Source organism: Ambystoma mexicanum, chromosome 10 (assembly GCF_040938575.1).
Source record: "Ambystoma mexicanum isolate Mex_15411 chromosome 10, UKY_AmexF1_1, whole genome shotgun sequence".
Taxonomy (NCBI): Eukaryota; Metazoa; Chordata; class Amphibia; order Caudata; family Ambystomatidae; genus Ambystoma; species Ambystoma mexicanum.
In genome coordinates this window covers 307936154-307958440 of record NC_090932.1, presented here as the reverse complement: position 1 = coordinate 307958440, position 22287 = coordinate 307936154, and the positions used below count along the sequence as shown (strand labels likewise).

General features: G+C 46.0%; 1 protein-coding gene across 2 annotated transcripts in view; it reads right to left on the bottom strand.

Moving 5' to 3' along the window:
• The window catches only part of NGEF (neuronal guanine nucleotide exchange factor), a 1047721-nt gene that overhangs the window by 18877 nt on the left and 1006557 nt on the right, over positions 1–22287 (bottom strand). For both annotated transcript variants that reach the window (XM_069617894.1, XM_069617895.1), the window contains one exon: positions 17430–17534. In XM_069617894.1, the coding sequence (XP_069473995.1) occupies positions 17430–17534 (105 nt within the window). The remainder of the gene's footprint in view (positions 1–17429; positions 17535–22287) is intronic.

The window sequence follows — 22287 nt, the reverse complement described above, 5'->3', positions numbered from 1 at the left end:
TAAAAAATAAAAAATATAAAATTAAAAAAATAAGTCTCGTGTGCAAGAATCAGGCGCAGTCTCCTCCCAGGTCACCTATACTTCACACTATTCAGCAAGGGGTCTTGTACTTGGCTAAACCCCCGACTTGGTGGGACGCGACTTTAAGGACTTATTGGACTACTTTCATTTATGACATTCAGTTTCTTACCACTATCGGATGTCGCCAGTTTAGACCAAACCTTCCAAGCCAAGGGTTTTTTCTCTAATGGATTAGGCCCCAATACTTAATCTATAAAGCTCCAACATAGGTAATATTGAATAGCATTTTTCCATCCACACATTCAAAATAGGCGACACAAGGTCACCGAACAGGCTATTAAGTTCAATGAATAGTGAACATATCGGAGGATCCATGATATTAACAGAGATAAGAGTTTACAATTGATTGGATTGAAATTAGGCCTAGCTCCCAGCGAATTACGGATATTGGTACACAGCCTGGTAGGCGTACGGTTTTGTGCCAAATAATCCCCTCAATTTGATCCCACATCTGGCTATCCATTATCAAAAAAAATATCCCTGCTCCACACAACAGAGAGGGCAATATCTCCATTTTGTAATATCTTATTGCTGGCAAGAACGAATAACTCCCATATCTTCATGTAACCTCAACAGCTGATTTGTAAGAATATTGGTTTCAGCTTTGAAGCCAGCTATCAAATCCTTATTCAATGGTTTATTCTCAAAATCATAGCCTAAATATTTCAAATGTCAGATCTCTTTGAATTTTTCATTGTCTAAGCACCAAGGGAAATTCTTACATCTAGACGATTTCAAAAAGCCATAATCTTGGTTTTAGTCTTACTGATCCTTAAATAATTATTCCCCAAAGTTTTAGCCTAGGGCCTTGGACTTAAAATGTTGGAAAGTGATTCAAGCAAATTCTTATGTATTGTGCCCTCCAGAAGGGATGGGGGTATTTTTTAAGGTAGTTAGGAAGCACACCCAGTTTCTTTTCTTAACCATTAAAAAAGGAATACAACTGATATTTTGTACTTTCTCTTGTGTTCATCCAATCTGGACTCCATAATTTCCCCTTTTACCTCTAATGGATTAGCTCCCAATACTTCATCTATAAAGCTCCAACATAGGTAAAATTGAATAGCATTTTTCCATCCACACATTCAAAATAGGCGACAATTCAGCGCATTCAGGGACCGCTGTATCCTAATGGGGGTGTGATCAAAGATCACAAAATCATTGCCATATAAGCACCAATGTATCAAGGACAGCCCCAATTTTGGCAAGAAGGCTTTGACCCAAGTAAAGGTCACTTGCAAATCAGAAATATACAAGTTATACAGGGCAGGCGCCAGCACACAGACCTGGCACAGGCCTCTGAAGGTTTCAATCTCCTGAAACATGTGACCCACAGTGGTTAGTCTGACCAGAAGAGAAGTTCCCTTGTGCAAATCTACAAGATTGCACAAAACTCCACCTGGAGGACCACATTCAGAAGGTTTGCTCCAGAGTCGTCCTCGATTAACCAGGTCCGACACAGCTGAGAGATCTATGAAGGCTGCATATAGAGTCCCATTTTTTAAGCAAACCTCTTCAGGGAGCAGGTTCTTTACCATCCGATTAATTAAGGTTGCTCGTTTTTTTCTAAACCCTGATTGTCTGCAGTCACATCTCTTTGCATCCTCAGAGCATTTCATAATAGGTCTTAAAATAATAGCTGAAAAGATTATTACTGCAGTTAGGTAATAATTCTCATGGCACAGGCGATTACTTTTTATAAAAATTGGAATATTATGGGTTTTTTCCATGAAGGTGCTAATCACTCGAATCTTAAGATATTATTAAATATCTGTCAGAATCATTATCCAAAAGTCGGGAGAATTGTTTAGCGTTATATTGGCCTAGCCATTGGGACCAGCAGCTCACAAAACCTAAAGGCCCATAGTTATAGCTTTGACAAGATCAAAATCAAATTCCAAATACCACTTAGCTAGGGAGGAAGAGATTCAATAAAACTATTCTCCATGCCACAAGCAGCATAGAGGGTTCTATAATAATCCCTTCAGTCTGATGCAGATGTAGGCTTTAACTGGCATATTATGGAAAAGATTTAACACATTTCAGCTACTTAAGGTAGACTGAATTTAGTTACCCAAAATGTATTCCAAGGCCAAACAAGAACGGCCTTCCTCAACCACACTATAATGGGGATTCCGTTTGTTATGAAGCAATGGATGTGCAGCTCCCTTCTCTGGGACTAACTTCCTGTTAACAAGGGAGCAACCTTTAAAAGTCCCTCTTTTAGATAGTATTAAAACTGCGGTAGAGAGCAATTAAGATCACCCCCATCCATAGAATCATTCAATGGAACCACCTCCAATGGTGGCTGGTGGGCTGGGTTTGTAGCAATATTAGATCCCAGAGTACCACCCCAACACCTAGAAACTCCACAGGTTTGAGAAATGCTAGAATGTCACCCTGCTTGTTCTCGTTTCTTTCTGCTTCTTGTGAATATCTTGAGGTCGACTGATCACATTTTCTGACTTTCTTTTACATACACAACTTCACTATAAAAGCCAAATGTGCCAAACAGGTTAATAATCAAAGTGGACAATTAAGAAATACTTGGGTTGGTATATGGGGCAAAGCATGATTTTTCGGTCTGTGGGAAGCGCTAGGCAAACACATGTTTAATCAACGACTTTGGGTATGAAAATATTGTTGAAACTTTGCCAATTGTGCCATGACTATCCAGCACCTCTTATAGCAGGTTGTGGTGCATGTGGGCATAGTGATGGTGGTGTCATGCGTGAACAAGGGGACCAGATGCTGGGCATGTACGATGCAGGAGGGTTGTGAAGGCATTTCCAGAGCCCATTCACACCATGAGATGGCACTACCATCATTTTAATTATTCATTCAGTGTTGCTTTGGTGGTCAGTGCGGAAAAGGATTGCTTCAAATGGCATCATGGTCTAACTACCAATCCATGTTATATTTTGTACTTTTGCTGCACTGACCGAATTACCCCCTACACACTATTTACTCTGTTTGCATCTCTGGCGTCAGCCAGTTTCCCCATCTGCTCACTTCCTTGATTCCTTCAATTCAATGCCATGCCCATCTTTTCCTGCACGGAGCGGGTTCCTGTGCTCCATGAAGGTCTCTTGTGGGGCTGTAAAATGTCATCCATCAGAGATACCCAATCTACATGTACTAGTGCAGTATCCCCCAGTGTGGTAATTTTCTTACTGTGAACGGGTCAGCACTTATCCACATCATAAACTCAGCCCGCGAACATGACTCTGGCCATGAAAGGGAATCCTGGAGCCTTGTCGACAGTAATTACTTTGTGGTAATTTACTATGAAGTAATTACTTAAAAAATATGGGTATTTATGGTTTAAGTGGTAAAAAGAGGACGGGGAGGGTTTTGGGTATGAGTAGTAGTGAAGGGGAAGGGGAGGTTTGGGGGGGGGGACCCCCCAAGATTCAAAAATAAAAAAACATACGAACTAAAATAAATTACGTATTACTTTGTGGTAAATTACCACGAAGTAATTACTTTTGATGAAATGACATGGAACCCATGAAAAAGAATTCAAGATTCATAAACTTAGATTGTTCCTTTTCATCTTTATCTCTTGGAAACACACCTGTGGGTAGAGCAGCACCACTTAGCTGACCATTCAGGAAAAATCCTTCTGTGATTTTGCGCTAAGTCCTTTGGATCGTACTTTTATACCATGTGAAATAATCTTGCTGTATCCTGTATGCACCTAGGGCAGCCCGCGAGGGTCCTGGGACTTATCCGATCTTACACCATTGGTGTTTGATACGCTCTGTGCAGATTAAGAGTTTCTGGAAAAACGTGATTGGCACTCACCCAGTCCCTGCTTCTCATATTTGTTTCTGTGTTCAGATGCGATTCCCATGTGTTCCTCATCTTCGATAGTTTTATCATCGTGGAGTCTGTCATCATGTAATACAGACTACATGTTGGAGACCCCCAACCCTTTGCAGTACACAGAAGCCTCTTGTATTTTTCTTGTTAAAGAAAGCTTTCTGGGGAGAGCTAAAGGTAACGTAGCTAAATCTAAAAAGAAAATAATAGACTTTGTATAGAATGACAATGAGGGAATCATCCAGTTGTGTTACAAGAACAGAATTTTAAAGCCGATTGATTTTCTTCATCAACAGCTGTTAGGGGTATTTTTATTCTTAAATTGTGTTCTATTCTTCCTGCTCCTCATTTGTATTTCAGTGCCCACTAGCCAGAGGATCATGACTCAGTCTCAGATTAGGGTTCTGCAGCCCCGCCCAATATGTTTCAAGCCACGTTTTGAAGTCCTTCAAACACTAAGCCCTGGCTGGAGACTGTATTAGCAAAGAAACAAAGTTATAGAGGGATTGTAATGGGAATACCTAACATAAATATTTAGGATCAGGTCATTATTTTCTTTTGTTCTTTCCTCTGCTCTAGATCAATAATAGACACATTTTATTTGATGATGACAAGGTAAAAGAAAATCATTGATGAAGCTAGTATCTCTTTCCACTCAAAAAAGTGTTTAAATCTGAGGCACCCTGCCTGCTAAGGGTAGTCTGGTGACTCATCTCATCAATGAGAACGGATGCACCGTTTGTCTGCGACTGTGCTACGAACACTCACACATCACTGTTTCTGTTTCCGGCTATGCATGGGTACAGCCAGATTACCATTCAGCTGTTTGGATTCCTGAGGGCAGGTTGAACACACACATTGTGGATGCATGGATTTTGAAGCTCGTAGCAAGGTTTTTTGGGTTGGATCGCTGCATGTCTTGGACATCATGTCTTGGCATGACTTTTAAATCACACACTAGGGTTGACCACTAACTATACCGGACCACATCTGTGATTCAGTGTTTCAAAAATGAAAGTAGTCTATAGGAGAGGGGTCTGCAATCTTTGGCTCTGCAGATGTTTCGTACTTTATCTCCTTTTGCAATACTCATTACCAACAAATCAAAGGTACAGCTATGTTATGTTATCGGAACTTGTGGAGCGCACGTACGCCCAGAGGCATCATGGCGCTGAAGGCATAAAGGAGGTTTCAATAGAGATACGCTTTTACAATAATATGGTTTTCCATTTCCGCCAGAAGATGAGAGGATCGACAGTCCTCCGCAAAGCAAGGGGAAGATCGTTCCAAGCTTTGGCGGCCACAACAGGAAAGGCACGCCCCCCTGAGCGGGCAAGTCTAAACTGAGGGACGGCTACCAGGAGGGCTGACTGGAAGTGGAGACAATAAGCAGGTACTCTGCTCCAATACCGTAAAAGGCCCGATGCACAATACACATGGACTTGAATATAATCCGAGCCGCAACAGGGAGCCAGTGCAGTTGTCTCAACAAAGATGACATGTGTTTTCCAAACTGGGGGTGAAAAATTGATCTAGCCGCAGCATTTTGAAGAAGTTGTAGCTGCCTAATCAGGTAAAGAGGCTGCCCTAAGTACAGCAAATTGCAGTAGTCTAATACACTCCGTACTAGGGCGGCTACCAAAAGGGCTTGGCAGACAGTAGGGATAAAAGGAAGAACCTTCCATAGGGCCCGGAGTTTAAAATGGCCAGTCCAACAGACCACTGCCACCTGCTCATCCATGGCCAGGGAGGCAGTTGTTTTAACTCCTAGATTTTTGACCGACGGAACAGACGTAGGGAGGTGGTCAAGAGAAGAGGGCGAGAAGTCGGCGGGCACAATAAAAGTGGGGAGAGGTAGTGTCTACAACCAAAACCTCAGTTATGCTAGCATTGAGCTTTAGCCAGTTAGATGTCATCCACCCCCCTAACTCCTCAAGACATTTTCTCAGTTGGTACTCTTGTTCAGAGGCAAATTGCCTAGCATTTCGGTGCTGGACTGCCCCAGGGCAGGACAAAGACTGATATGTTTTGGATATTTCTCCTCTGTGAAAGATAGTAAGCTAATGAATTTGGGTATGGCTCTCATAACCAGGACTAATGTCTGGCAGAGGGACTCCCAGGACCCCCCTTGTTAATGTTCTCAGTCGGGCAGCTGTCTCACTGAGTCAGGTCCAGACAGAGCAGAATCTGGATGTCATCCGTGTAGGAATAGTAGTGGAACCCATGAGACTGGAGAAGGACCAGAAGAAGTCTAATATAAATATTAAAAAAGATGGGAGATGGCGTGGCTTGGAGCGCCATCGATGTGGTCGCTCCTCTGAGGCCGCCCGTGGGATGTCCGCCGCCGCCGTCGAATTCTGGTGGTTCTAGGCGGGGTTTCGAGTCGCTAATGCCATCTACAGCGACCGGAACCGACATGGCATAACCTGGCTAAATATCGTCTTCGACCGTGGCGGCGTTCTACTAGAAATTTGAAGCTGAACTCCTCTCCCATACCCGACGGACGAAACTAAGATGGCCGCCATTCTGGGGCTCAGCAGCACGCTTCGCACCTGTCGATAGCGGCACCTTGGGAGGCAGAAGAACCGGAGAGGGGGAGCGGTACCTAATATAGAAACCCCTGATTTCGGCTGGGCGGCCTGGATTCCTCCTGGGTTGCTACCGAGAGCAGGCCTCCACTCCTCCCCCCGCTTTGCAGAACGACTGGACCACTGCGGCCATCTTGGATCAGCTCGGCCGAAGTCCTGCCGAAGTCCTTCTCCCCGTTTCACCCTTCCTGGGGCGCCCCTGCCCACCCACCTATACCTGAGCGGGAGCGGAGGCCAGGGTGACGGAGTTCTCCAGTTGTGAGCAACATGTCGAGACAAACGAAGGTGAGCAAAGGCACGGATATCTCCGCCATGTTTACGGCTACAGAGAAACCCAAGAAACAGGAACCTCCCAAACTGACCCCACAGAAGCAGCAAGAGGACAGGGGCGAGCTTGCCACTAAAGGAGACCTGATAGCCTTCATGGCGGACATCAAGTCCGAGTTCCGCGCTTGCCTCTCGGAACTCGCCACCAAAGTTGACCAAACAGATCAGAGAGTCGCGGAACTCGAGCAGAGGTTTGGAGAGATCGAAGATCATGCCCAGGAGCAAACCACCGCTATGGGGGAAATGCAAAAATCGATCGATTCCCTACAGCACAAATGCGAGATTATGGAATTCAAACAGGAAGATCTCGAAAATAGGTCCCGGCGCAATAATCTCCGCATCCGGGGCATCCCATCCTCCGTCCCCGATAACAAGCTAGCGGACTACGTGGCAAATTTCTTTGAGGCTCTACTTCCAGATCTGGACAAATCTCAGCTCATATTGGACCGCACCCACAGGCTTCGCCAGCGCCGCGGGACAGATTCGGACCCCATTCCAGACGTGATCACCAGGGTCCACTTCTTTACAGCGAAAGAAGCGATATCAGCGATCAGCCGCCAAGATGAAGAGATCACTTTCCAGGGCACCCCTCTTCAAATTTACCAGGACCTTTCGCCACTTACGCTCCAGAAAAGAAGAGCACTTCGGCCTCTAACATTATTCCTCCAGGAGCAACAGATCCGGTACAGATGGCTGTTCCCGACAGCTCTTCAATTCACATATAAGGGCACCCTACGCCGAATCAGCCACCTGGAAGATGCGGAGAAAATCTTGCATCCGACCGCTCCCCGGGACCCTTCCACGGCACTCTTGGAGGGGACTGAGAACCCTGGTCCGCCTCCCTCCCCAAAAGCTAAACGCACGCCTTGGTCGTCGACACGACGAAATAACAAGAATTGATGCCTCCAAGGTCCCAGGCTCCGTCATCGAGCTAGCCGGGACACAGATATGCTCGCTTGAATTAGAACCCGCTATCTATTTGCCAACCTCTTTTAAGTACACGACGGCGGCGGGGCATTCCCATGGCTCATACCCACCCCAAGGATACTTTCCATCTTCTGTTCCTTGGGAACCCACAGTATGGGACAATTGGCCCTGTTGGCCTTAGGTATGACCGTACTGACAAAGTCGGTCGACCTCCCTGTTAAAGTTGCGATCCCCCGTTGGGATTTCGCGTTAAAACCTCAAGTGCAGAATGATTTTGTGAGTGCTTCCATCAGTCATGGCAGTTGAACCTCCACCCCCTAACGCAGGGAACGGAGAGTGAGCCTTCAGAGGACCTTCAGTCGCTTCGGATCCTCTCCCTGAATGTTAATGGCTTGAACTCTCCCAACAAGCGAAAGGCAATTCTGTTAAAACTCCGCGATGAGGAAGCTGCGATCGCTATGCTTCAAGAGACCCATCTGTTGCCCGCTGATGTACCCCGCCTTCGGTCTCGGCTATTTCCGCTTCAATTCTTTGCCTCCGGCACAAGCAAAAAAGGAGGCACGGCGATTCTCTTCAGGAAAGACTTGAACCCACAGATTCTGGAAACAAAGACATGCCCAGAAGGCCGATTTATAGCGATCAAATGTCTCCTGATGGGAGACTTGTACACTCTCGTTTCAGTATACGCCCCCAACTCTGGACAATCACATTTTTATGACGCCTTGGGCACATCGCTCGCCAACTTCGTGGAGGGCCAAACGATCGTCGGTGGGGACTTCAACGGTGTTCCTGACCCCACTAAAGACCGATCACACCCCCCGACCCCAGGCGACTTCGCCCAAGCACTTAGCCTCCTTCGTCTCTTTAGGACCCTGGAGATAATAGACTCATGGCGGGTGTTTCACCCTGATGAAAAGGACTTCTCCTTTTACTCGTACGTCCACCGCACCTTCTCAAGGATTGACCTATTCCTGATTTCACCTCACACGTTCCCCTCAGTTAAGAAGGTCACTATCGGCACAAGAGCGATCTCCGACCACGCCCCAGTGCTCCTGGAACTTCGGGTTCAGAACCCTGACCCCACCACCCCGCGCAAATGGATGCTATACGACCCAATCCTCAACGACATGGCCACCAGAGACAAGATCGCAATGGAAATAAAGAACTTCTTTGTGGAAAACCCGCCCTCAGACACCTCATTAGCAAACAACTGGGACGCCATGAAGGCAGTAATCAGGGGCTCCCTGATATCCCAGGGTGCGGCCTACCATCGAGATAGACGACGAACCCGGACGGCCCTGGAGCTTGAATTGAGAGAGGCCGAGGCACTCCACAAGGAGAAAGGCTGGTCCCCCAGAACACAACGGGCCATTCGCACGGCACGGAAAAGACTGGAAGCCCACTACGCGGAACAAACCGCCCAACTAATGGCAAAGGTCAAACAGTCGTATTATGCGAAGGGCAACAAAGCAAATAGGTTCCTGGTGGCCAAGCTAGCCAAGCAGAGACGCAGCATCGCGATCATGGGCCTGCGAGATACCAACGGGGCCATACTATACTCAGAACCCGAGAAGCAACGCCTCGCGATTGAGCACTTGGCCCAAATCATGAAGGCAACCCCACGAGACCCAGCACAACAGAAGGAATACCTTCGGCAGGCAGAGGTGCCCCAGCTCTCCGACGCAATGAGAGATGAATTGGAGGAGCCCATCACGGGGGAGGAAATTGAGGATGCCATCAAATCTCTCAAAACACGGGCCCCTGGCCCGGATGGCTTCTCAACCAGGTTCTACAAGCTATTCAGGTCGCAACTGACCCCCCATCTCACCACCCTATTCAACTCCTTCAGGGAAACGGGGGCGGTGACCCCATCGATGCAGGAATCGACCACCATCCTTTTGCCCAAACCTGGAAAGGACCCAAGAAGCATAACCTCGTATAGACCCATCGCACTCTTGAACATAGATGCGAACATTTACTCGAAAATTTTGGCGACCCGCTTGAATCGCATCCTGCCGAACATCATTCATCCAGACCAGGCTGGGTTTATCCGGCATCGGACCGCAGGCGATAATATCCGGAGAACCCTGAATCTGGTGGACCTCGCTTCCCGGAACGCCCAAAAACTAATCCTGGTGGCCCTCGATGCAGCTAAGGCGTTTGATAGGGTGGATTGGACGTTTATGGAACACACTTTAGGGGCCTTCGGCTTCGGACCGGCGTTCCGGATGATGGTGCTGGCCAACTATGATCGACCTACAACAAGCCTGAGGATCAACGGCCACTTCTCGGCCCCAATCCCCTTGTCACGCGGGACTCGGCAGGGTTGCCCGTTGTCGCCCTTACTTTTTGCACTCACCATGGAGCCCTTCGCACAAAAAATTAGGCGGAATGACCAAATCAAGGGCATAACAAGCGGCCCTTCACATCATAAACTTGCCCTATATGCGGATGACATCTTACTTACAATCTCGGAGGCCCCCTCATCGCTTGAACATGCGATTCGCGAAATCACCAGCTATGGCGAAGTCTCGGGCTTCACCATAAACTTTGATAAATCTTCCGCCTTGGGCATTGGCCTCACCCCAGCAGAGCGAGAACCGCTGACTAGGATGTGCCCGATAGTATGGGAAAGAAATGCCATCCCCTATTTGGGGGTTTACATTCCGGCGGATCCAAAAGAGACGTACAAGTCCAATTTTCCCCGACTTTTCAAGGAACTGGAGGGCGACTTGAAGCGATGGGGGACCCAGGAGATTTCGCTGCTTGGACGCATCACGGCATGCAAGATGAACCTTCTCCCGAGATTTTTATACATATGCGCCTCACTGCCAGTGGCAATCCCCACGCCGATTCTCCGAGGGATCCAGAGGAAAATGCTGAACTTTATCTGGAGAGGTAAGAAAGCGAGAATCCCTCTCAGAACTATGTTGGGGAGTCCCAAACTGGGGGGTCTAGGGGTTCCAGACCTTCAGGCCTACAGAGCGGCAGCCCAACTGGCCCGGGTCCAGGCCTGGCAAAATACGACAGACCGCCCGAGATGGGTGGAGCTGGAACAGTCGCGGACCCCCCCGCCTCTGCGATTTCTGCCACACATCCCGCCCCCCCTCAGGTCCCATGGGGGAGAGCTCCTGCTTTCGACCAAACACACCCTTAGCACTTGGGACTGGGCGCTGAAACGAAAGGGAGTGCCAAGAGGACTGAGCCCACACTCCCCGGTCTTTCTCAACCCAATGTTCGCACCGGGCATGCACCCCCGCAATTTCCAAAATTGGACCAAAGGCGGGCTAGAAACTATAGACCAGCTGTATGCAGGGGAGAAACCACTCACTTTCGCCCAATGTAAGGAGAAGTTCCAACTTCGGGAATGTGACAGATTTACTTACATCCAACTACGCCACTGGTGCTCACACCCCCAAACCTTGCAAGCAGCGACCCGTCCTCCCACTGCCCTGGAACTTACCCTAGGAGACCTTCCGACCCGCGGCAGCGTATCCACCCTCTACAGACGCTTCTTAAGCGACTTCTTAACCACAAGAACCCGATGTATGGCCCAATGGGAAGCGGACCTGGGACACCCGATAGAGGATCAAACCTGGGTAGACATATGGACCCGGACACATACCGCATCCACCTGCATCACCAACAGAGAATGCGCATAAAAAATCATGCTGCGGTGGTACTATTCGCCCCTCAGACTCCACCATATGAACCCCCAGATAGACCACGCTTGCTGGAGAGGATGCGGCCTCCCTGGCTCTTTCTTCCATATGTGGTGGGACTGCCCGAAGATCCGACCATTCTGGAAAGCTTGTCTAGAGTCTATTTCGCTGATTACCGGAACAATGATTCCTTTGAAACCAGAACCGATCCTGTTAGGAGCTCCAATTCCCGGGATCTACCCGCGCTCCGGACCCAGAGCGAAATTATTGACTCAGTGCCTACTGGCAGGAAAAACGGTGGTGGCCCGAACCTGGAAAGCTCCGGAAGGCCCCCACATTGCCCAATGGTGGACCAAAGTATGGGACATTCTGATAGCGGAGAAGGTAACGGCAGCACGAGCGGGGATGCTACATCGCTTTCGGAACATCTGGGCCCCAGTCCTGGAATTCGACCAGCGCTTCCCCACCCTGACCTATAAGCCCGCCAGAGCTCTCTGGATAGTGACGAACCAGGAGAGCCCGGAGGAAGACTCATGACCGCTGAGGCTCCAGCCGGACCGCCCAGGCGGGAGGAGCCCGCTGGCAAAGACTGTGGGACTGATAACCCAGGGAGGAGGATAGAGAAAGAGGACACAGGGGGGGTCTAAAGACTGGGGGTCAACTTGCTGAGATAATCTGTGCATATAATGTCTGTAGTTATCATTCTGCCTTGATTTAAAATAAACAAAGTTAAAAAAAAAAAAAGATGGGAGATAACGCCGATCCTTGAGGAACCCTACATACAAGTGAGATAGCAGCCGAGTGGAAAGGAGGGATAGAGACTGACAGAGCGGTCTACCAAAAAGGCTGAGAACCACTCAAGAACTTGGCCAGAAAGTTGGGTAGCCAACAGCCAGTAGACCAGGGTGGAATGATTGACCGTGTTGAAGGCCGCCGACAGATCTAATAACAGGACGGCTCCGACTTCACCCTGGTCAACCAGGCATCCCAGGTCGTCAAGCACTGAATCAAAACAAATTCAGTGCCTCTCCCCGGCCGAAAGCCGGGATGAAACACATCAAAGTACCGAGAGGACTCTAGAAAGTTGGACAGAAGACGGGAGACCAAGGTTTCCAAAACCTTTATCGTAAACGGTAGAAGCAAGATAGGCCGATAGCTATGGGAGCAGCATTCACACCAATCATTGCTAACCTATGCATGTCCTGTTTTGAAGAACACCATATTCATCCAGCACACCAGTTTTCCAGTAATAGCCTTTAGTGGTAAAAAGTTAATTGATGACATTTTGTTAATTTGGAAAGAGAGCCTTTCTGAATTCATTTTAACCCATCACTCAAAAAAATAGCATCCCTTGATGTATGTATATATATATGTCACAAAGAACGACTGCTATAAACCCCTCTATATAAGAAACCAACAGGCAGAAATACCTTCCTGCACTATTCTAGTCAACACCCCAAATTCCTACGTGACAACTTAGCTTGCAGTCAACTTTTGAGGATCAGACAGAACTGTTCATCTAGAAATGACTACTTGGACAATGCAAAATATTTTCAAAGAGAAACTGCTAGAACAAGGATATCCACATTGCCCCCTGAGACGGACAGCCAAAAGAGTGATGTACATTGACAGACAAAACTTGTTTCCAAGAAAGGACCAGCCTAGGGAAAACATCCTTGCATGTGTGACCAGTTACTCAAGACGTACCCCTGCACTCAAACAACATATTAGCAGACTTTATAATGCTTTATATATTGCTGGTAGCACAGGTATGAAACTCTTCTTTGTACATAAAAGGGGTTGGAACCTTAAATACAGGCTTGTTCATGCTTCACACTGTTACACCAGCTTCTAAACAAATTAGAGAACCGCTTGTGGACATCATCCGTGCAGTCACTGTTCAGTCACTGTTCAGCCTGTACATTTACTAAAAAGACTATGACCTTTCAAATTGGCAATTTTCCATCGTAATTCAATTAATTCACCACATTTCAGATACAAAATGGGATTCATGCCATCTCATGCCCCTGTGACTTGTGCTACATTGGGACAACTACAAATACAGCCACCACTAGAATAACAGAACATTACTCCAAAACTAGGACCATCAACATACACGCTCCATTGCTGAGACATTACGTAGAACATAACACAGTGCTGATTAACTTCGCTGGCTGATCATCGACTCACTGCTTCCAGATCCAAATAACTTCTCCATGATGAACAGACTCTAAAACTAGAACAACATCGGTTCTTGAGAGTACATACACCTACTCCAGGCCAGAACGACCAAATACAATGGCCTGCCCTAATCTTAAATCATAAACATGTAGGGATTGAATGATCACACAACACATGGAATAATTGATTCCTCCACCTAGAATAAGCTTGATCTAGTCAAGTCCCTTATGCCTAGCCTACAAAAAATGACCTGTGTGTATACATGTATTCACAAATTAAGTGTTGCTGAGTTCCTTTGAGCCTTTCCATTCATGTATTTATGGCAAGTCGCCCCAAGATGGCAAACTCAGCATGCTGCGGCACGCTATTCAAGCAGTCTAGCATTTTAGCGTCACACATATGCATAAAAATACGAAACAAAAAAAAGATAGCCCATGTGTATGGCTCTGTATAAATACGACATGCAAGAATGCTGCAGCCCTACCGTTAAATCATATATCCATAGATTAGTTTTCCTTTAAGTTGTCCCATAAACTTATTCAGGACGAGCCACCTCAAGATGGCAAGCTCACCATTTTACTTCAAGAAGTCTAGCACATCAGGCAAGAAATATAAAAGACGGTATTACCTTTGGCCATTTCCATAGTAATGATTTACGGTACAATCCAGCTGCATAACAAACACGGCACGCTCACCCTGCGCTGCACCCCCTTATCAAAATTGTTAAGCTGACAAAATGCACAGAGCATTAAACAGACATTCTGTTCCTATAACCAGTGTATTTTTAGAAATCTCCTTGCCTTGTTACACCAAAGAATTGACAAACACGCGAGTACCTTTAGATGCCTTGTTGTCACCACACCATCAATCACTTGGCAGCATATGCATATTATGTATTTTTCCATATTAATGTCTGGTGCGCAGTGCATTCTGGGAGCGCTCAGAGCCATGATGGATATTTACTTCATGCCGCAGTGAAAAGCTGCACGCATTTTCCTGAGAGTTAGATTCACGGTGCTGAAGAAAACATGCTTTCTAAACTTGGTATGCAGTCAAGGACATTTATGCTGGGAAAGCTAACTTTGTTATGTCTTGTTATGAGCTATGGGACTGTTTTTCGTGGTGCTTGTTTTTAGAGGAGGGAGGCACTCTGCTCCTTGAGGGTACTGTCGGTTGACCCAGCTGGCAACCAACGGCTGCTCATCAATGCGCAAGTGAGTTGCCAGAAGGTTCGAGAAATCGCCACCCCTTTTCGGAGTGTGCATATATGCGGAACCCTGGAGTGGTCAGGTAAGACTTGAGCCGGAGGGGGAAGCTTTCGTCCGGCATTCCTGTGGGTTGTTGTGCTCTCGGCCTGGGTGTCATTGGGGTCTTCCAGTCGCTTCTGGTGAGATGAGGAATCCAGTTACGCTCACGGTGATGTATAACCTTTTGAATCCTTTGCTGCTTCTGTGATTTATGTCTATGTTTCTTCTGTGATTTATTTCTATCACTGGTTGCTTCTAAGCTTTGAATAAATAGCCGTATAAGTGCTCATTATTCTCTAAGAGTGTGTGGTTGCAAGTTATTACGTCCTTCTGCATTCAAAGTATTGGCTCTGTAATTGCATTGGTGATTTATGATTTTCTGTGCACTCTGGGAGAGCAATACACCGATGTACAACATATGCCTTTTCACTCAAACTGAAATTTATCTAAAAGACAAAAAGGAATTGAATAATCTTTGAAAGAAATTATCTTTTTGTTTGTTAAAGGAACCACTCAGGAGCCCATGAACTTAATAGCATCCTGATGAAGGCTTGGCCTTGAATTAATGGCCATGTGAGAGCTGAAACATAAGTACTTAAGTAGACACAGAGGCACATACTCTTCAGAAAATAAGGCTGCAAACAAAACAAATTGTATTGTTCTTGTCACATGATTTTTTTTTTATGTGTAATATTCACACATTTTGACAGTCTGTATTTTGTCTGCTTGTGCCATGGTTTATCTATGTCACAGAAATTTGCACAGAGGCGTTTGTTGTTTACATTAGTTGTACTAACAAATGTTGGAATTTTGTATGTCCTCTTGCCTTGATGCTCTTCTGATGTTTCTTGCTCAGATTTCCTCTTTCTATTTCTAGTTGCAACAGTGGTCCTTTGAGGAATGTCCTGTTAATAATTGATGGATAATGCCTTAATTGTTATTCTGATTAAAGTGTTGTTAATGTCTCATAAAATGTACTTTTTTCTTAAATATTTCGACACAACTACATGTCTTGTGCACTTTGTAGGGTCAGTTCTTTTGTTTTCTGGTGCTCAGACCACCATCAGACCACATAACATCTGGAGTGTCACAGGTGGCAGACCCATGCATAGAAACAATGCTTTCTGCATGTTATCCCAACAGCAAGAGCCTTCTAAAAATATAGCTTACATCTCTATCGTATGTATGTTTTTATAGTATAACATTTTCCGATACAGAGAAACAAAACATATCCTAGTAAATGATGGCTTTTGTTATACATGTGGAAACTTCCTGAAATAAAAACAACTTGTATTGGTTTGTGGTCTTGCCTGAATTTTACTCTTTGACCCCTCCTTGACTATCCCCAATAGCACCTTGCGGTGGAAACGTAGAAATGTTTTCTATGCCCACTGGCATGTTCATGTTCCTGGCAAATAGTCTAGCTGGTGGGAGTGCAGTTTTACTTTCATGAACATTGGTCTTGTCACAACTCTGCAAGGTCAGTTGGTCTGAGGCCTGCTTTACTGTTTGTGATGAAGTAACCTCCACACAGCTCGGTGAAATTCTACATAGAGTCTTTTTTTCCTGACTGTAGCGTCAGGTGGCCTAACCCACAGCCAGAAGAAAAAGTCCCATGGGACCAAGAAGAAGTTTCTATGATCAGCAGTCTTGCCAACAAGTGGTGCAGGAGTTGGATGAACAGAGTCATGAAAAAGTTAACAGAAGGACCATGGAGAATCCAAGAAGATGGGTCGAGCTGGTGAGTCCGGGCAGATCTTAAGATATGGAGCTACTCAGCAGCAGCATAAATGAGAGGGGAAACCCTGACAGATTATGGCAGCATGTAGCAATGTGAAGTGGAATCATGGATGTGCAGCAGAAGGGACACACTGTCCACAAGGGTGGACTCGAGCCACTGGAGTGGGTCCTGACCAGAGGAGGCACACAGGACAGCAGACTGGGAGGCAAGAAGGTGCAGGCATCCAGAACTGCAAAGGGAGAAAGAGTTTGCAAGCAGAAGTAGGATAGAGAAGCATGGGCAAAGAGGCTGCGATGGAGGTAAAGCATAAGTGGCCAAACACAGACGAACCAGCCCATTAGTAAAGGGAAGTTACAGAGAAATGGTGCATGCTAGAACTTGGAGTTCCCAGAGCTCCTCAAGAAGTGAGAGTTAAAAACAAACACTGCATGATATTGGGACGGTGAAACTGAAGGAAAACGTTCCTGCTGGAAGTAGTCAGGAATCCTAAAGTATATTGGATATGTAAGACTATCAAAGACAAGGTGGCGAAGAACAATAGGGACACTTCGGCCTGAACAGTCAAGTCGTAAACGACTTAAACTTGAACACAAACTATAAATTAAAATCTCTGACCTATAATCAGTGCCTTATATTATTATTTTGTCAAGTCTGTCACATGTTTGGGCAGTAGCATATGCACAACAAAGAGACATATAGTGTGCGTAGACCATGGATACACAGACACTGTAGTTCTATAGAAGGCATCTTATTAATTGAAGTACATTTGCGTGTCGCTAGTTCCACAGGGCTCTCATCCCACAACGGGTAACACTTTCATACATATGTGTCAGTATCACCCACTCCTTACCATCTTCTGCCTTGTCCAGGATGTTCAGGATTTCTGCAAGGTCCAAGGTCAGCTCATCAGGCTGCTGGGCTACATAAGGGTGAATGCACTGCACCTGGGGACAGTCTGCAAGAAATAGAGACATGATTATCTCCAGGATTTGGAGTTGAGAAGAATCATTACTAGACTGCAGTGGATATGATGCATTTCTAGGCCTCACTGCTAACCACATCAACTTGCATCTGTTATTTTAATATCTGACCAAGAGAAGGCTTCTTTAATACCACTTGATGACACCATGTATCGTACACCTCCTTGTCAAGTTCTTACTGCAGGCCGACATGCAACAGGTAAAATGTAAATCTGGATAATATAGAAAGATTGAGTTGATTCAAGAAAATATTGCCTCTGGCAGCACACTGTGCTCTGAAGGAGAAGCTGGCTTCAATGACCACCCCAGAATGACGGCAGTTTTAGTTACACACAAAGGAGAGCCTTTTTCCTCCTCACCAGTTACAGAAGAGACAGTACAGGCCCTTCTGGAAAATCTGAAACCTACTAATGAATGTTCCCCATTCCGGCAAGTGTGGCAAAAAGGTTAGTTCGAGAGATCTCTCCCTTTGTGTGTAACAGTTTGTTACCAAATCCTTGTCAGCTGGGTTCATACGCCCAGTGCTAAAAAAAGGCCATGGTCTCACCTCTTTTAAAAGAAGCCCAACCTGGACCCTGGAAACTTGACGAATTACTGACCGGTGGTCGGTCTTCCTTGGCCGGGCAAAATATTGGAGAGGATTGTGTTGAGGGTGAATCCATATTGAACCCCCTGCAATCTGGGTTCCGTCCAGGGTTTGGGACGAAGACTGCATTGATGGCAGCATGTGACAATCTCTTTGAGGTGGCAGATCAGGGAGAGCTGTCTCTGCTGGTCATGTTGGATCTCTATGCAGCCTTCAATACAGAGGATGATCACATTTCGGCCCAAGCCATCAAGTGGTTTGCTTCCTTTCTTTCAGAGAGGCAGCAACAGGTGAATATAGGTGGATTCACTTCAAGCCCCCTCCCACAGGAGTGTGGAGTCCCTCAGGGCTCATCACTCGCCCCCTTTTTGTTTTATCTATACTTGCACCCCCTGATGTACCTGCTCAGAACGCACAAGATTAATTTCCACTCCTATGCGGACGACACCTAGGTGTTCATCAAAATAGGGAATGTGGAAGAAACTTTTCAGATGGTCAAACAATGCCTGGTGTAGGTTAGGGCATGGATGTCCTCTAACGGTTCTGTTGAATGCCAGCAAATCAGAAGTAGCATTGTTCGGCCCTTAACACCACCTTAGCCATAGCAGGCGCCCAGATCCGCCACACTTCCTCAGCTCAGACCTATGGTTTGCCCCTAAAACCAAAAACTTGAGCTGCGTCTGGCAGGAAAACCTAGGGTGCGCAGCTCAGTGGGGGCTAAGGTACAGTCCGTTTTCAGTACTTTGCGCCTCCTGTCACAGGCTCTTCTGTTTATTCCAGTTGAGGATCACTCAGTGGTGGTGGGGGCCATGGTGAATTCATGTTTAGATTATTGTAACAGGCTACTGGCAGGTATTTCACTCACTCAAATTAAGCGCCTGCAAAAAGGCCAAAATGCTGCAGTGAGGCTGATTTTTAGAGCACGAAAATCCTCCCCAATCTTAAGTCTATGTCGATCTCTACACTGGCTTACTGTTAAGGAATTAACAGATTTTTTAATTCTGTGCCTAGTTTATAAGTGCATAAAGAACTTGGCTCCTCTGTACCGAGCTGAGAAAATTAGGTATTGTATTGCATTTCTTTATTTATACAGCGCACCAGGCTCATGGGCATCTGGGCACATTTCTTGAGGTTACAGAAAGTAAAACATATACACAGAGTATTAACATACAGGCATGCCAAGGTACAAATAGGTAATTACAAGGCTGAGGCAAATACAGTGCAAGTGTCAGACAATACTTGATTGGCAATACAATGGTAAATTGTGTGCGTCTTGGTCAATTAGCCATGCTATAGCTTTGCTCTTGAAGAGTGAGAAGGAAGGCTCTTGTCCAAGTGAAAGGAGCATGGAGTTCCAGAGTTTTGCGGCAAGAATCGGGAAACTGGCCCCTCCTGACTTCTGAAGTTTAAATCCAGGTATAACTAAGCAGTGGGTTTGGGCTTGTCTTTGTGGCCGGCTGGAGGTTTGCCTAGAGATACGAGTGCTAATGTAAAGAGGTGCGTTGTTAGTTAAGCATTTGTGAGTGAGGACCAGGGATTTGAGGGTAACTCTTTGAGAAACAGAAAGCCAGAGCAGGTTTTGTCGGATGTCCGATATATGTTGGTTCCTAGGGAATTTCATCGCAGCCCTGATGGCGTTATTTTGGATGACCTGGAGCTTGCTGACATTCCGGTGACTAGTTCCAAGATACAGGGCATTACAGTAGTCTATCTTAGAAAGGATTAGTGCTCTCGCGAGAATAATGCAGTTGGCTGTGTTGATGAAAGGTCGACAGGCAGTAATCAGTTTGTAAGTATATGCAGAAGCTGAGACCACAGCATTAGTTTGTCTCAAGAGACATAAGGCAGAGTCAAGGCAGACGCCTAATGTTTTGGTATCATTCGAGACTTTGATGATGTTGCCATCAATTGCGAAGGATTTGAATGAGTGGTCGAGTTTGCCAAGTCGGTGGGTAGAGCCTAGGATGAGGAGCTCGGTCTTGTCATCATTAAGACAGAGTTCATGTTGGGCCATCCAGACCTGAATGACCAGGTACACGTCATTGAGCACTTTGGTATCAGCTGCATGGTCACCTGATATAGGGATGAGTATCTGGGTGTCATCTGCATAATTAGTGTAGATGACCCAAAGATAATCAAGGATATCGAAAAGAGGTTTAGTAAACACGTTGTAAAGCGTGGGGGAGACACATGACCCTTGTGGGACTAGGCACAATACTGGTGAGGAAGCAGCTGAGGCGGAGGGGGGAAAAGACCCTCAGAGTGATTGGCGAGGAATGATCTGATCCAAGTGGAGGCGTTGTCTGAGAAGTGGGCTGCCATTTCGAGATGTCGACATAAAAATTTGTGATTTACCAAGTCAATGGTGGCTGAGAGATCTAGAAGCAGGAGGAGTGTGATCTTGCCCTTATCTTTCAGGTCGTCTATTTGTGTCTAAGTCAAGCAAGGCTGTTTCCGTCCCGTGCTTGGGGCGAAAACCCGATTGTCTAAGGCCGAGGAGATTGTTGCGTTCCAGGTATGCCTGAATCTGTAGGTAAGCTGCGCGGTCCAGAATTTTTAGCAGGAACGGCACTGTTGTGATGGGCCTGTAGTTAGTTGGTATGCTAGGGTCAAGAGTGGGTTTTTTTCAACAGTGGGATGACCCAGGCGTCTTTCAGGTTATCAAGCTCAATGCCCGCTCTAAATGAGCTGTTTATTAGTGATGTGATAAAAGGAGCTAATTCATGGGAGGCCTCCTTTATGATGGGGACGGGACATGAGTCACCCTGGCATTTAGAAGGTTTGGGGTTGTTGATGATGTTCTCTACTTCGATGATGGTTAAGGGCGAAAAACTGAATGGTTCACCTGTGTGAACGGTCTGATTGGTTTTGTTAAGGAGAGAGTTGAGATGCGAGTTGGATTTGAGATTGTCTTTTTTTGCATTTATTTTGGCCTGGAGTGTTGTAATTTTGTCAAGGAGTGCTTTTTGGATGTTTGAGCATCATGTGCTGTCTTTGCTACAGTTGTCTGGGGGAGTAACAGGGGTTTCCAGTTCATTGAGAATCTTAAAAAGCTCTTTTGTGTTGGATTTAGCTTGAAGGATGCGTTTGTTGTATGTCTCCTTAGCAGAACAGATGGCTTATTTGTAGTTAAGTGACACTAAGAGAAGGTTGTCCTTGTTAGTATCAGATGGGTGACTTTTCCAGCAGGCTTCAGAGTTTTTTTTCTTTGCATAGGATCCTCAGATGTGGTGTGAACCAGGAGTTGAGGTGGGCAAGTGGTTTGGCTTTCCTGATTTTAATAGGGGCGATGACATCCAGTGCTTTGAGGATGGTATTGTTATAAGTATCAACAAGGGCTGTAGTGCCCGAGCAAGAATAGAGTATCTTGTTCAGAGTGTATCTTGTTCAGAGGTGGTACCACTCAACTCAGCGGTTGTGATCTAGTGACAAATTGCTACTGGAAATTCCATCGTTAAGTCATGTGTTTAGAGGTGATCGCAGTTTCGGAGTGTATGGCCCAAAAATATGGAATAGGCTATCTCGGAAGATCAGAGCCCTTGAATCGCTATATCAGTTCCGGGGTGCTCTGAAAACCCACCTATTCAAGTAATGGGGATAGACAAGACACCCTAAAACTGATCTAAATGGTTTGAGTTGTGTAGGGTACAACCGTCTTTTAGGTGCGCTGGAGCCCCTCAATTGGTTACATAGGCTAGCAGCGTACCAAACGCTGAGAGGTATTACCATAACCCCTCCATTGTGAATAGAAGATTGAAGTGTTGTGCTGGTAAGCCATGCTCCGCTAACAATTACATTCTCTTTATTACAGAAAAATAGTGATAACATTAGTGATTAACCCCAATGGAAGGCCAGGGCCTGAAGGATTACTTATCCATGACTGATAGATACTAGAAGGACCAGTTTGATCAGATTAGAAAACGAGGATTTCTGCGGTTTATGGACCCATATGAACCAATAACTGCGATACATGGGTACCGCAACCAAGACCAATTGCCTTGAGGACGACCAATTGTCTTGAGGACGAACGAGTGTCAAAACACGTGTCAATTAAACTAGCAAGCATAACTTAATAAACATTTGTGATCACAATTCTTCTGTAATAAGGAGAATGTAATTGTTGACGGAGCATGGGTTACCAG